Consider the following 13,585-nt stretch of genomic DNA (forward strand, 5'->3'; position numbering starts at 1 on the left):
GGGAGCCAGAACGTATTTCTCGTGTTGTCCCTTTGACGGGTTTGAAAAGGTATTTTTGGCGAACTGGAACAAGCAAACGCACCAGTGAACACAAACACGACAAATAAAAGCGCCATTATGACACAATAATTTAGCGTTCTTTCCTGTCGGTCGCCATATGTACGGTGAATTGCGTACCACATCTATGTCTAAAAGATCTGCATATATGAATATACAGTTTTAACAATTATGTGACCTGTCGGTCTGGCGAACGTGTGTTCACTTCTCGACCAGATGATCTGGCAGATCACAAAAAATTAGCATGGGGAATAATCGTGAACTACTTGCTACGACCATATTTCATTTCTTCTGCTTCAACGACGTAAGTGGTCGACAATTCCAAAGCAAGTTCACTAACGTAGATGATAAGAGTGTTACAGGTGGGTATCACAGTAAAACTATGTTGAATGTAACCGTGAATAATTTGGTATAGTATACTTAAAATCTGCGCGCGCACCCAGCAACGTATAAACAACATGGCGGATTAAAGTAACCGTTAAATGTCAATAACTAAATTGATTTATGAGTAATGTTTATCTGTCAAGTGGCAATAAACCGTGAATGACCCTATTGTCTTATCTCAAATTTACTTTTCATTAGGCGGTTGTCAAATTTCACACCATTTTACGGGGTCAGAAGAAAATTGAAAGCAATGTAACCACTATATCACCTTAATTGGTTTTTAATTGGTTAGATATTAGGTAATTAGACTAGATAAAATGGCGACTGGAAGCGCCCTTAACCTTTCACTTCTTTCACGTGGCGTGGGAGAAATTAAGAGAAATGGAACTGAAAAAGTGGATGTTATATTCGAACCACAGGTAATATAATATATACTTTGTTTCACATACTGATATTGATACTCCCTTACTTAGCTTACCACATGAATGGCCACATATAACAAAAACAACACAGAAACATCTAAAAAACTTCTTGCCAACTTCAAACTGTAATTATATGGTTGTCATCAACCTTGCATTAGGGGAGATACTCTACAAAATAGTGGTTTGCATATGTACCGCGCAAGTTTAAAGGGACTTGTTCACAGATTCTGACTTTTTTAATTTCTTCATGAAATGCTTTCAATGTATGCATGTTAACATCTGAAATAAAGAGCTCCAGTAGGAATCTAGTTGGAAGTTAAGAAAGTAAAAAAAAAAGAATACAAATTGTTCTCACATGGGCTTGAACCTTGAATTAAAAAGCTACTGCCATAACCACAGGGCCATTCTACCTATTAGCATTTTATACTTTATATAAGTAATCCAATAGTGTAATAAAATATAAAAAACACAACCGAAACACTCCAAATTATTAAATCATTTAGATATCTAGTGTTAACTTCTAATAAACGCCATTGTATTTGCATTAAAAGTCTGTGTCATTAATGTTCTTTCACTCCCTGATGTACATTCTTCTTTGACAATTTAATCTGTGACAAAAAATGGAAAATTGTTCTTCCAACAATTTGTGAACAAGTCCTTTTAATTAGCCCACTTTTTAGCTTGTTACCACTTTAGAGGCCACATTTTCATTAAATCTGATGAAACTTGGTCAGAATATCACCTAGAGAATATCTGAGCCGAGTTCAAATCTGGCCCTGTGTTCACAAAACGATTTTGCAATTGAAAATCGATTTTAACTGACATCAATTTTTATTTTTGCCTATCAACTACAATGGAAATCCATTTTCAATGACAAGCAAAATCGATTTTCGATTGCAAAAAATGTTTTGTGAACACGGGGCCTGGGTTACATTCTTCCAAAAACTAGGTCGCTAAAATCTAAGAAAAACCTTGCTGCCACTCTAGATAAAAACTTTCATGACTCGATCTTGATAAAACTTGGTCAGAATTGTTATTTTGACATAGTCTATACTGAGTTTTTATCTGGGTCAAATGTGTAGACAAATTAAGTCTTCAGGTCAAATCTTATAAAAACCTTGTAACGGCTCCTGCACATGTATGACTCAGTCTAGAGTAAGCATGGTCTTATTTGGGTCTCATGGGTCCAAAAACTGGGTCAGCTGCTAAAATCTTAAAAAACAACAACTTGCTACCAAGTCAGAGGCCACATTTATGACTTAATCTTGATGAAAATTAGTCAGAATATTTATCTGACAATATCTAAGCCAAGTCAAATATGGTCATGTGTGTCCTAAAACTAGGTTACTAGGTAAGATCGTAGAAAAACCTTGTGACCACTCGACTGGCTACATTTATGACTCAGTCTTGATCAAACCTGGTCGGAATGTTTATCTTGACAATATTTAGGCCATGTTAAATTTGGGTCAAGCTTGGTTAAAAACTAGATCACCATGTCATATGAAGGAAAATCAAAGAAACTTAGCTAAATTGTTTGATTATTGAGGCCATGTACAGAAGTAAATCACAGCAAAACAAGGACAAGATCACACTGTATGGTTAAATGTTTGAGCTTGTATTTTTAGGTCTTTTCTCAGCGATTTTTTCCCTTCTTTATAAAGTACCCGGAACAGGTACTTTCCCAATTGAAGAAAAACTACAAAATACCCAATTGCTGTCCGAAAATTTCCCAAAAGGAAGCCAAATCCAGTCAATTTTGTTCCAAATGTGATTTATCTGCAAGTTAATAAATAAAATGAGCACTAACACTGAACATTACAAGCCAAATTGAATGTTAATCAATATTTGTTGATTTTTGCTGTTGATACCAAGCAATTAAAAAAACTATATTTCCCAATTGTAAGATTTCACGACGTGGATTTTCCCAATTTCAGGTTTTTTTTTCGCTAATTTTTCCCAATTGGGGAAGAAAAATTGCTGTTAATCTATATCTCCCATGAGTGGACTTTTCTGAAACTTTTATTTCATTTTATGTGTAAACACAATTAATGCTACATTAAAGTAAATTAGTCTCATTTAGAAGGTCTGTCAAAACAAATGTGGCAAGAAATATAGTGATACTTTGGGTCCGTGTATATACCGTCTTTTCCATTTTCATTTTGCATTAGACACAACGAAAAACAAAAATCAACGTATATTAGTTCATATTCCGATTTTCTTATAACCAAAACAAAAACTAAAAACAAAAAAACAACGTTGAGTTCTTTGTATCGTTTTTCAGTGTACTAATAACAAAACAAAACAAAAATCTTATTTCTCTATTCATATTTCGTTTCAATTTTAATTATACTAAAATCAATATATGAAAATTGAAACACAGTGCCTGTTTCCATTTACCGTTCTTGAATTGATAAAATGGTATACATAAAACGAGGGGCGCTCCGCTGTTTTGGAGAGATAAGTCGTGATTGATCTTTTTGCGCAATTTTCTCCCTTAGATCTTAATATTTTTGAATACATACATGTAGACAATTATAGACGAAGAATAGTCGAGTCTTGGGACAGCTATTATTGGCTACTCTGATGGGAAAATAAATAGATCAAGTAACATTATATTACAAGACCATTAAATTATAATAATAGAAAAATCAACGCTAGTTAAAGTCAATTATTTAAAATACCATATACGTTACAACTATGAAATTGTTACAAATTTATGAATAATGTTTTTTAAGGTACTTTTTTTCCACTTTTCGAATGACTTTTTACATGAACAGGATGTGTATAAAAGGAATAATATAATACATTTTTCGACTTTCGTGCACTTTAAAAGATCACGCAAGCCAACGCTTGCTTGAATGCGCGTTTATCTCTGCAAACCATACATGAATAGTTACAGATGTACAAGCTTTTTTATAATTGTACTCGAGTTCCATTTTAGGAGACAACCATTGTCTAAAACGGAACTTTTCAACGCGTGCAAGTAGTTTCTATAGGCGTTACGCATGCTATTCGCCTACTTCATCTTGAGGGCTCTTTCCGGAACATTAAATATGTTTTTTTATAAGTTATTAAATAGGCACATTTATTAATATTATTAATAATATTATATATAATTATTTCAAGCGCAAAATGGTTTCATATAAGGTGTTTGGTTATAACTCTATCAGAGCAAATAGCACTAGACATATCACAGTTCAGTTGTGAAATGTAACATGTACATTGATTTGTACTTAATCAAACGAATTAGAAATTATATTTTAGACACCTTGCACTTAACCATTTCATAAGCTTCAAACACTTTTTTATTTATTGTCCATGTGTCTTGTTCTTTATTTCAATATTGGCAGTAATAATACAACTTAAACATTCTGTTATGTACGGTGATGTAAAAAGGGGACATTTTAGCAGCCGCCGCCGATTATTGTCCTTCTTTAAACATCATTCCGGTCTAAGGGTTAATAATAATTGGAATACGGGAATCAGGGGAAGGGGTATTACAGCTCTTAAAATGTAAGGGCCTCTCTCTAATTATAGGACTAAAACGAGTTTGTTTTTTTGTAAAATTAGTACTGAATTTGCATAGTATAGGGGCAAACAAAAAGAAGTGTCATACGAGCAAAGAAAAAGAAGTGTCATAAGAGACTAACTATAGCCCTATCAATTCGGTTTGATCGACATGAAATACCGGTACGTTGGGAAACATTTAGATGTCAGATTATGATAATTACAATTTGGACAAATACTTAATTTGGAAAAACAACTGAAAATATCCACGTCTTCTTCCCTAATACGACGTGTCTTTCTCTCCCCCCAAAATGCACGTAAGAAGCCATCCTGGTCGAAAAACAACTGAAAATATCCACGTATTCTTCCCTAATACGAGGTGTCTTTCCCTCCCCCAAAAATGCACATGAGAAGCCATCCTGATCGAAATAAGTGATGTATTCTTATGTAAAGGAAAAAAGAACGAGCAATAGCCACAAATGTGTTACCTCCCCAAGACAGCAGCACAGAGCAAAGATCTTTTTTTATTTATAGATTTTTGAACAGCGCCACTTATTTTTCGTTTTTTGTAAACCGTAATATCAAACCAAGAACGGTAAACGAGACCAAGTTTTAATCATTGATTTTCGTTGTATGAAGATTGAAACGAAATTTGAAGGGGGAAATACATTTCGCATTTTGTTTTATTATTAGTACAACAGAAAACGATAAAAAGAAGTTGATTTTGTTTTCGTACTTTGTTTTTGTTTCGGTTATTAGAAAATCGGAATATAAACGAATATGCCTTGATTCTCATGTTTCGTTGAGTCGAATACAAAACGAAAAAGGAAAAGACTGTATATACACGGACCGCATTGGCAAGCATTGTTATTATAATTCATATCTTCAAATATACAGTCATTATTCCTTTAAACCATTGGCACCAATTCCATAGTCAGTTCAAGTGGTTTATTTGGGATCATTTGCAAGTTTTCTTAAGTATTGAAATCTCTCTAATTCATTGTAATAAATGTGTGTTTTTAGGACTACTTCAACTTTGTGGAGCAGTCACATGATCGACCATTTTTCCTGCCTCCTCTGCAATCTAGATATGGCTTCTCTCATGAACCATCACAGATATCCTCAAGGTAACACTCACTGTCTACAGTCACACATTTTCTTCATTTGTTTCTTGACCATCAAACCATAACAGATACTTTGAAGGTATTTCTCGTTGTCCACAGTTTAACATTAAGTTTATTTCTGACTTGACTATGGAATCATAACAGGTACCTTATAGGTAGTTTTCTCTGTCCAGGTACAGGCTTTTTCCTGGCGGTTCTGCAGATCCATTATACATATATTGCCAAAGCAACGTGGTAAAAACAAAGTCCCTACTTAAAAAAAGATTTTTCCCAAAATCCGTTTTTTAATGTTTTTTTTTTAGAAAGAAATGTCTGATGATTATTATGTCTTTATTTTATTTCAATTATATCTACCAAACTATAATTTATATTATTTTGCTCTTCAAATTTCAGTTATTATAAGGAGTTTATTAAATTAGTTTTTCCCAAATCAGTGGACGATTTTTTTTCCATATTTCCCAAAATAGCCAGCAAAAGACCTGAGAATTTATTAATTAATTTAGTTTTTACCTTCAGACCAATATTATTATGCTGAAACTAAATAGACCTGGGCCCGTTTCTGCTTTTAAGGAAAAGTTAAGTTAAATCTTTAAATTAATAAATTCCACACATCTCTGGCCATTTAAAGCTAAGATTTTTTTAGATAAAAATGTAATAATGAAGTAGATATTGCTTAAAAGAATTATATTTTATTCTTTTGTAAGCAAAAACCATATAATTCTTACTGAAAATTATAAAGGTGCTTTGTTAGTAACCTACCACGACCTTGCTTCTTGAACAGCAAGCATTGAGTTGTTATAAGATATAAAATAATTGTTTTACAAGTATGGTTCTCCAAATGTATTAATTCCTAAAACTGCAAAAGATGATACGTGTATGGTGTCCACTGTGTGGCAGAGAGGTTCCCTAGTTGATACCCACTGTGGGAGCATTCTTATCTTCATTCCAAATCATTAATCTACACTACCAGTGTTTTTTTTCACAAATAGGGGAATGGTGGCGGGGCCCGTCCAAAGGGGAAAAATGCGTAGTTTTTTTGGAAAAGGGGAAAACAAAAAATTCACTCTTTTATATGTTATGATATTAATTATATGAATACACATGAAAATAAATTTGAGATATAGTTATCAGAAGAGAGTTCTTTCTAAACAATTTAAAAAAAAAATTTTTTAACTGTTGGAGGTGATTTTTTCTACAAAATTGGGGAAAAATATATACTCTTTTTAGAAGGGAATTGGGCCAAATATCGTCTCCGAAATTGCCATAAAAAAACACTGACTACAGATTCGTTATATCATAGATTGCAAGATCCATGGATCGCAATGACAATACATCTGGATCACGATGTAACATGCATGTATATGTATGCATTAGCAAAGCTTGGCAATCTCAAATCACACTATTTACATACCTTGTTGCATTCATGATACATTTGAATTTCATGAAGCATTATTCATGTGAGTATTTTCACGTGTATAATTAAATGTGTAATCTGAAAAGCATTGCCAATTTTTATTGTTCACGAAAGGTGAAAAAATCTAGCCACAAATGAACAGTCCTCGTGTATTTCTGGTAAATTCTTTGCACTGATTAAAAGCATGCAAAAATTAGACCTCATGTACAATATAACATCACTCTTCCTTGTGAAAAGCATGGGCTTTAATATTCAATTGCCTTAATATAAAAATTCTTAGCGCATGGGAGACAACTAACTTGTTACTTTTGGATAAAAAATTGGACGTAGATTTTAAAAAACTGTGAAAACTTGTCTTCCTCTAACTTTAAGACAAGTAGTGTATGCTGAATCTTATATGCAAAGTTTGTTGAGATCAGTATTAATCTGTGACATTTATAGTTATTGTATACACCTGCCTGTGGGGACTGTGTGTATTTGGCAGCCTGAGTGCTTATTTGTTGCTGCATTTACCAAGAAGAAAGTGATTGGCACCTGGCATGATGTCAGTTCGAAGCAAGTTCAATTTTGTTTAATGTGAAACACAATTGTGCAAGTGTGGTTATTGTTTGTGGCGGTACACAAGCGTGAATGTGATGTAGAATGAAGGAAAACCAAACTGTATTTTTTAATAATGGATAATAAAGAAAAGTAAAGTGGGTTAAAAAATGGGGTATTTGGCCAACTCGTGATATATTGGACATCCCGATATTAGGGACCGTGATATTACGGAGTTGCAGAGTAGTAGTTCTTCCCATGGAAAAGACTCGAGAATGTCACTTTATACCTTATCATTGATTGTTATATGACATTAAATACCAATCATGGCTACTAAATACCTATAACCTGTATTTAAAGAGTGTTTCTTTGCTAAAATGACTTTCTGTTACTGATGCTGTCAGAGTAAACCCATTGAAATAAGAATGATGAGTGAGATTGTGACTTGTTTGTGGAAAACTGGGCTTAATGCATGTGCGTAAAGTGTCATCCCAGATTAGCCTGAGCAATCTGAACAGGCTAATCGGGGATGCCACTATCTTTGCTTTTATGGTATTTTTTGTTAAAAGGAAGTCCCTGAGGAAAAATTGATAGTAGGCAGAAAGTGTGATCCCTGATAGGCCTGCTCAGTCTAAATGGGCTTATCAGGGACGACATTTTACAAGTATGGATTAAGCCCAGTTTTCCAGGAACAAGGCTCTTATGATCAAAACTCCGAAAGAAAGGTCTTGTTAGCTTACAAATGATACTTCCACATAATTTCTACAATTCTCATTTTTCACAGATACACCAGTAGCAGCTCCAAAGATGCTGTCCATCTTCCTAAAACGTTCACCACCAGGAAAGGCGCCCTGCTGTTGTTCTCAGAGGACATGGCGCACCGGACCAAAAAACCGAAGCACCATGAAAAACACAAATCCATCGGCTTCTATCCCGACCAAGATGTGACCGAGTCAACTGAGACGCTGCCTTCGTCAGCTGATCATGATCTTAAAACGGTTGATGATTTAGCCAAGTCCATTTTGTCGTATGGAAGTTTTGTAAGTCAATAATGAATTCTTTTTTTCCTACCAAGTGGTTTGCATTGTAAAATTTAACATGTTGTAGATGGTGTTATTGTTTAGTATTTTAGAAAGGGTTTTCATCTATTGTTGTTGAAATTTATGACCTAATCCTTTTGCCTTTTTTGGAAAGTGTCAATATGAATAACAGTTATAACAAATATCAATGAATACTTTACTTACATATCATGTTGGCAAGTATTGTTATACACAGAATTATAACATTGGTATCTACTTTTTTGGATATTGACTTTTTGGAACATCTTACTTTTCTGACACATTCTTTTTGGCTCACCTGAGCACAATGTGCTCATGGTGAGCTTTTATGATCGCCTCCTGTCCGTTGTGCGGCGTCAACATTTGCCTTGTTAACACTCTAGAGGCCACAGTTATTGTCCAATCTTCATGAAATTTGGTCAGAAGATTGTTCTCGATAATATCTTGGATGAGTTTGAAAATGGTTACGTTTGCTTGAAAAACATGGCTGCCAAAGGGCTGGGCATTTTTCCTTATATGGCTATAGTAAAACCTTGTTAACACTCTATAGGCCACATTTATTTTCCGATCTTCATGAAACTTGGTCAGAAGATTTGTCCCAATGAAACTTGGATGTGTTAGAAAATGGTTTTGGTTGCTTTAAAAACATGGCCTCAAGGGGGCGGGGCATTTTTCCTAATATGGCTATATATTGCTTGAGTAAAACCTTATTAATACTCTAGAGGCCACATTCATTGTCCGATCATCATGAAACTTGGTCAGACGATTTGTCCCAATGATATCTTGGATGAGTTCGAAAATGGTTCCGGTTGGTGGAAAAACATGGCCGCCAAGGGGGCGTGACATTTTTCCTTATATACCTATATATAGTAAAACCTTGTTAACACTCTAGAAGCCATATTTATTGTCTGATCATCATGAAACATTGTCAGAAGATTTTTCCCAATGATATCTTGGTTAAGTTTGAAAATGGTTCCAGTTGCTTGAAAAATATGGCAACCAGGGGGCTGGGCTTTTTTCCTAATATGGCTTCATGAAACTTTGTCACAATATTTGTTTAAATGATATCTTGGATGTGTATAAAAATGGTTTTGGTCTGTAGAAAAACATGGCTGCCAGGGTGTTCACTAGTCATGAAAGTTGGTAAGAACATTTTGTTCTTATGACATCTTGGGCTGCACAGTACAGGTCAGTTCCTTTGAATCTCAGGTGAGCGACTTTGGGCCTTTCAGGCCCGCTTGTTTAAATTTGTCTAAGCTTAGAGTAATTACAGTTCTAAATTTCCGGTAGAAACAAGCAGCAAAACTGGAACATTATAGTTTTATCCTATTCCAACATTTCATAATCAACTATTCTTGTTTTCAAGGACGAAGGTAAAATGAACCTGAAGTTCTTGAGGAAACAGAGACGCCGCTTTGATTACGAACGACAGATCCGGCCGGGCTTCTCTGCCAAGCGATATCTCTCAACTTGGACAAAAACCTGGGATGACACTGTCTTGGAAAAAGTTATTAGTAAAGGTAACTTATAAGCATGCTTGCTTCTGAATGAAGTTTGGATCAGGATTGAAGCTAAACATAATACAATTCAACACAAACATGAATCACTTGTATTTGTATTATTTCCTAAACACAATTTTCATTATGATTATACAAAATGTGAGCAATATTGTTCAGACATACTGGTATATTATATAAAATGGATATTTTTGAATATAATAATGTAATAGTATTTATGATAATTACATTTTAATATATATTATGTGTTTATTAGCTTTTATATTTGTTAAAGTACATTTTGACTGCCTGTAGATAATAGTCTAATCAAGTCCAAAGTTACTACCTCTTGTATTATTCCATCCAAGATGTAGAAATGCATGTGCCATCTGTCAAAACAATGATTCTTTATGTCACTAAACAGCTTAGGTAAAATTGATCTTTCACATACAATCCATGTAGGCATCTTGTTGAAGGAATCATTAATGAAAATAACAGATATTTTTTTCAAAACAGCCCACAGAAATTCATGTAAATTTACTTTTGACAATGGTAATCATGGTTGTACTGGATTATCAGTGAATGGATATTGTCGGAATATTATTTTATCCAATTATCTAAAGTAATGGGTATTAATATCTATTATACATAAGTAAAGGAAAATCTTAGTTTACTGGGGACTGGTGTTTTGAATCGTGAAACTTTTGTTCACAATTAAATTTTGATTTAATTTTAGGGTACAGTGATTTTAAACATAGTTTAATCTTTTGTTCACTTTCGCATGCAATGTTTACATTCATTCATTCTGAATGCGTTAAAATTGTTTAAAATATTTGACAATTCACAGTGTGTTTTTTTCATTTAAAATCCGGTTCCGATAAGCGGCCCCTTTCTCAATAAAAAGTATACATTTTTTCCAAATGGGAGCAAACAATTCCCAATGGAAGGTTTCCCCCTCCCCCCAATTTTTTTTTCTAAAGAAACACACTAATTTCCCAACTTTAGTCAAAACGATGCAAATTTCCCAATCCAAAGGTACCCTGCCCCATTCCCAAAATGGTGAGAAAAACACTGATTCATTCATTCTACAATAATAGGCTATCTGACAGAGAAGTCTCTGTTCTACTACAACCCACTACTGCCCCACCTCTCCAGACGCCTCAACGACGACCTGTCACACTACCCTACACCCTACAAGTTGATGCGGAGCATGCTTATGTCCCCTGGCAGCTTGTCTGGCTACACCTTCTACAGAGTCCGGCCAGAGTCTCAGGAAACTGGTAGGTGGCAGTTAACCCTTTCCCACTCAAAAGCAAAGTGAAAATGTCTATGGGCAAACAGCATAAAACCAGAACAGCCTGCAAGTAACTCTCAGTCTGTTCAGGTTTTATGCCGTTTGTTGCTCATCCGGCGGAGTATATAAGGGTTGGGAATGAAGCCTTAAAAACTTGAATCTAGTTAGAAAGGTCTTTTATTAAATGTAACTTTGTAAGGGACTGCAAATACGTAAAAATACGTATCTAAGTGGAAAAGGGTTTAAATTTTCTGTTTACCTAATACCTCGTACTTTGAATAGGCTGTTTGACAGATATGAATCATGCATTGGGAAAACAGGGATAAATGCATGTTGTCCCAGGTTAGCCTGTGTAGTTCACACTTGCTTATCAGGGACAACACTTTACACTTAAACTAGATTTTGCTGAGATGATACTTTCTTTAAACAAAAAGAAATACAATACAGTGTCTTCCTAATTAGCATGTGCAGACTGAAGTTTATAATCAAATGAACCTAGTTCTGGGAAATCTGGCTTGAATGCATGTGTATTAACTTATTAGCCTGTGCAGTCCATACAGGTTAATCTGGAACGACACTTCCCACCTAAATTAGATTTTCGTTTAAAAACTGACAATTTCATAAAAGCAGAAACTCACTGTATTGTCCTTGAAAAGCCTGTGGGGTCTGCACACACATGCATTAAGCCCAGTTTTCACAGAATGAGGTCAAAATAAAATTCATACAAGTTGTTGGAAGGGGATCAGTATGCATGTTTAACAAACATCTCTTTCTTTGATTCTTACATGGTTGTGCAAATGTATTTACTACTGAAATTGTAAAATTCCATGTACTAAGCTTTTTTGATATTTAATCCTTCTTTTTAAAGTGTTGCTGATCAGTTTTACAGTTTTACAGAGAGATGATGATTATGTTTTGTGTAAATGAAGATCAGCAAGTATCAATTTAGAATAAACTACATCTTCCTACTACTTTAAGGTTTAATTTCTATTCAAACTCTATTACAGTGAACCCACGTTTATCCGGAATTTGATAGTCCAGAAAATTTGCGATCCGGACGAAAGTCTAGGGGAACGGATTTATTATGTAGTATTTTCCCGCGTTAAGTCCGGAATCTCGCGTTCCAGATCCAGACATATATTTGGCGACACCGATCTGTGTATTTAGCTGTTTTTAATGTCTCGTTAATCTGGATGCTCCCCAACATGGGGGCTTAATCGACCCCCGCTGAATAAACAAAAGCGCATTCACCAAGGTGGTAAGTATTGTTGTTTTAGGCTTATTGGCCAACCTGTCGTTTAAACAAAAGTGCGATCACCGAAGCGTGAAATATTACTGTGTTTAGGAGTGATAGCTAATACGCTTGACTAAAGAAAAAATGATTCGACTCCGACTTTCCTGAAACTTAAATTGGTGTCGGCATTACACAATGCATCTTAAATGACACACTTGGTTTGATGTTTGATTTTCTTTAATCTTGTTAAGAGCTGAACACGCGACCAATTAAGACGCTGATTACAATGTGTAGGAACAGGAATTATGACTGTTCATCAAGACCAAACCATCAAGGATTGTTGCTAAACAAAAGTGACGGATTAATTTACGAAATGAACTTGTTATGCGTGAAAAGTTGTGCTAAGGATTTTTTTCAACCAATTGGGAATGGGTCTGGTACCCATGCCATTGGGAATTTTTCGCGTTGTGAAATCACCAAATTGGGAAAAAATGAGTAGCGAAATCTTCAAATTGGGAAAAAATCAAGTTGTGAATTGTACCAATTGAAGAATGGTATTTTAATGACTTTGTTTAACTTTTGACAGCTTTAGATGAGACAGGAAAGCAACATAATCTTTTATTCACAGTCTTGCACAAACAACAACATATTGGAACACAGATTATGTTACAGACGGAGTTCTCTGTTTTTATCTGCTTTAAATATATCAAGAATGGCGTCTTTCTGGTCTGATGAGAATCTTCGACAATTTTTGTTGCAGTATACTGAGGGGAATGGGTGGACGAAACAGACGCCAAACTTTTTACGAAGCCAAAATCGCTTAACAATTTGCTTTTGAATCCACTGTGCTTTACTTTATTTCTGTAATACTTACTATTGCGACTCATGGTGAAAGCGTAAGAAAATTCAGACTGGTTTATATTTCGCTAGTTCTGCAGCGAATCCAAAATTTCAATTGGATCCGAATTGGAATCCAAAGGCTCGGATATCGAATATCGGTTCGAATCCTAATTTGAAAGTAAAAATAAACAAAATCAATGATAAATTATAATTTATAT

The 13,585-nt window shown here is 34.7% G+C and overlaps 1 protein-coding gene across 3 annotated transcripts in view; it reads left to right on the forward strand.

Annotated features, from left to right (window-relative positions):
* The first annotated feature begins 511 nt into the window (after window positions 1-511).
* Window positions 512-13,585, forward strand: part of LOC127847142 (titin homolog) — a 142,712-nt gene continuing 129,638 nt past the window's right edge. For all 3 annotated transcript variants that reach the window (XM_052378820.1, XM_052378821.1, XM_052378822.1), the window contains exons 1-5: window positions 512-860; window positions 5,394-5,497; window positions 8,230-8,485; window positions 9,870-10,023; window positions 11,097-11,279. In XM_052378820.1, the coding sequence (XP_052234780.1) occupies window positions 759-860; window positions 5,394-5,497; window positions 8,230-8,485; window positions 9,870-10,023; window positions 11,097-11,279 (799 nt within the window). In that variant the 5' untranslated portion in view covers window positions 512-758. The remainder of the gene's footprint in view (window positions 861-5,393; window positions 5,498-8,229; window positions 8,486-9,869; window positions 10,024-11,096; window positions 11,280-13,585) is intronic.

The sequence above is a fragment of the Dreissena polymorpha genome, chromosome 10 (genome assembly GCF_020536995.1).
Source record: "Dreissena polymorpha isolate Duluth1 chromosome 10, UMN_Dpol_1.0, whole genome shotgun sequence".
Lineage (NCBI taxonomy): Eukaryota > Metazoa > Mollusca > Bivalvia > Myida > Dreissenidae > Dreissena > Dreissena polymorpha.